Here is a 2,873-nt window from a genome sequence, read left to right on the forward strand (position 1 = left end):
ATGATGATATTTTTTAAAAAAGTATTTGACAATGGTTACAAGTTATAAAAATTTTTAAAATAAGCAAAAACTGTGGAAGTTGGAGGTAAAGTTCAATGTTACTTTCAAATTGTTATTTGTAATTTATAGGCCTGCGAAAAAACAAACCCTGAAATGGTCATATTCATCGGAGTACCAAGAACCACTGATGAGAACTTCAAATCTTAACCTGTAATCAGCCGAGGTCGTTAATTGGTGCATCTTCTCCAAGCCCAACCAGAAGTTTTTGTAGTAAGTTCCAAATCCTGACTTTTTAATTATTAAAACAATTAAATTTAACAAATATTTAGGGAAAAAATTTAGTATACCAAATACCTTGTACTCATTCCAACTTAGGTTGAAACTCTGCGAGCCATCAATCCTCTGCTGAATGACAATCCATCCATTGACAGACGTGACAGGAGTTGAGTTGGCAAACGTTGGAATGTCCAACAGGATTGTTTCATTGGCAGCGCTGTAGGCTGGTGTATGATAGAACTACAATCATTGCGCATTAGAGATAATTATTCGTATGAGAATAAATTTTTGATATACTTAGTTCATCTTTTTACTGAATATATTCACCATGATTTAATTCCTTATTTTGTAATAAAAGTATTGTAACAATAACCTTGAGGATCGAGACAGATGGACGATGTCCTGTTAGCAGTGAGACACATGTACAAACCACATGTATTGTTGATGCCAGGCAGTGAGTTGGAACAAGAGTAGAACAATCCACCGTTGAAAGTGAATGGGAAGTTGCAGGATTTGCTCAGGGTCAGCGGGTAATTGAGGGCTTTCAAAATTTCATTTATTCAAATAAAAAATGAGAATCTGGCAGACGCGGAATCAGTTACAACACGCAAGACAATATTAAAGAATGAGGAGAATGAGTAACGGTGTACGAAGGTACGAACAAGCATAGAGAATAAAATAATGAAATAGAGGTAATGACAATCTCATTACTTACTATAGAACCCATTATCTTAAAAATTTATGAAGTGAAAAATTGTTTAATGAGACAATATTAATCTCAATAATTATAACTACATTTTGAGTTTTGTAAAACAACAATTAATTAAATACAACAGTTAGAATTATTAAAGTATCATTAGACAAAAGGCCATCAAAACCAGAAGTTGCAAGGCTGTATTTGCGCAACCTCAAAATTTAAAAAATGAGATGAAGGATTTGAAATGGTGCTGAAGTTAATTGTGTTGGCCTCCGTAACCATAACAACAAGATTTGGTAAGTTTTTTTTTAAAAACATTTTTTATAAAATTCAATAAACAAACAAATATTTTTAAAACTCTGAAAAAATTCCAATTACGCCACATAATATCAAGTGATTAAAGACAACTATTCTTAGCAAGTTTGATACATTAATAAAAAGGCTGAAGGACGAACTTATAAACTTGGAAATAATGAACTAACTTGGTATTGGCACGGTCGAATCATCCTGTTGTAAAATGGATTCAATTGGTTGATATGTGATAAACTTTGAAAGTGCAACTGTAAAAATATTTAATAAAAACTCATTCAACTAACCCGATATGCTTTGCAATGAGTTCTATTCAGAACAATCTTGAACTGATCCTCGGATGTGAAATGAAACAGTTGGCAATGTTTTGCTGAATCGCTAGCGTCGTTGGACCAGTAGTTGAATGCGTTGCAAGTGATGTTGATAACACATTCAATGGAACACTCCAGCACTGATCCTGTGTTGGTTAGTTCTGTGGTAGGTTCGGAAACAAAACACATGAGGTTGTCTGGCTCTCCAATCATTCTGAACTTCTTGTCAACTGCTGAAGCTAACATGTTGACAATTAATGATATCATAATGATAGCACTCACATATGCTATCAACCTCATTTTTAAATCAACTTAATTACTAACAAGCTTAAATTTAAATTAGTTTTTTCAAAGTTATAAAAAAGATTTCTTGCGCCAATCCTAAAATCGTTTCCAGCAGATGAAACTAACCCATCTACTTCTCAATTTATCTAAAATTTCAGTAAACAGAGGGTCGCCATACCAACGCCGCTCATTGGTTCTTCAGTTGCTCCTCTAACCAATTACGAACGAGTTGCTATTTTTACGATGGGGTAAATCTTTTTTCTTTCAATTGAAAATCACGCCACTTAAAATGATTTTTTTCAAAATCAAAATTCCAACCAAAATTGAAAGTTACACGTGAAATTATTTGAAATAGAAAATACTTAATCTTAAATAGTGGATGCACACGTCATTAAAGTTTTTTTCACCTCGTGTATGTTTTATTTTTCTTTGTTTTGTATCTAGGTATGTTGTTTGTTTTTATTTGTATGTTTGTTAGAAACTCGTTCGCATGTGGCACTCAGCAAATGCACGGCGATGAGTGGTTGATGCGACAATAACGTGATAAAGTAACGAGATATGCTAATCTGTTTTGCAATCTGACTACTTCTGGAAAAAAACTAAGTAATTGGTAGTTTTAAAATTTGAACAAGTTATTAGAAATACTAATTTGACTACCTTCAAATCTGGGTAATTAGTTAGTATAAACTTTTTACTTGCATAAAATTGCTTCGTTAGTAGTTATTGTAATCTGATTGCTTAGAAATGTAAATTGTTACCAAAATCTACTCAGATTGCTGTTTAAAATTAGTAGTTTTAGTTACAGGATAAAGTATTTCGATTAGTAATTAACATAATTTACTATTTTTGGAAGTTACAAATTGAAGATTACCCATTTTGTATCTATGGATACTTCATGATTGATTGTAAACTGAGAAATCTTATTCCTACCGAACGCATACTATCATCTATTATTTATTTTATTATGTTTAAACTTTGTAAAAAGTGTTCACTTT

At 32.1% G+C, this 2,873-nt stretch overlaps 1 protein-coding gene across 1 annotated transcript in view; it reads right to left on the reverse strand.

Annotated features, from left to right (window-relative positions):
* HELRODRAFT_81686 (hypothetical protein) overlaps positions 1-435 on the reverse strand; it is a gene marked incomplete at both ends in the record, with an annotated part of 1,941 nt that extends 1,506 nt beyond the window's left edge. Inside the window, 2 exons of the mRNA XM_009022143.1 lie at positions 148-288; positions 355-435. Of these exons, the coding sequence (XP_009020391.1) occupies positions 148-288; positions 355-435 (222 nt within the window). The remainder of the gene's footprint in view (positions 1-147; positions 289-354) is intronic.
* Positions 436-2,873: the final 2,438 nt, after the last annotated feature.

The sequence above is a fragment of the Helobdella robusta genome, assembly GCF_000326865.2.
Source record: "Helobdella robusta unplaced genomic scaffold HELROscaffold_30, whole genome shotgun sequence".
In the NCBI taxonomy this organism is placed as follows: domain Eukaryota; kingdom Metazoa; phylum Annelida; class Clitellata; order Rhynchobdellida; family Glossiphoniidae; genus Helobdella; species Helobdella robusta.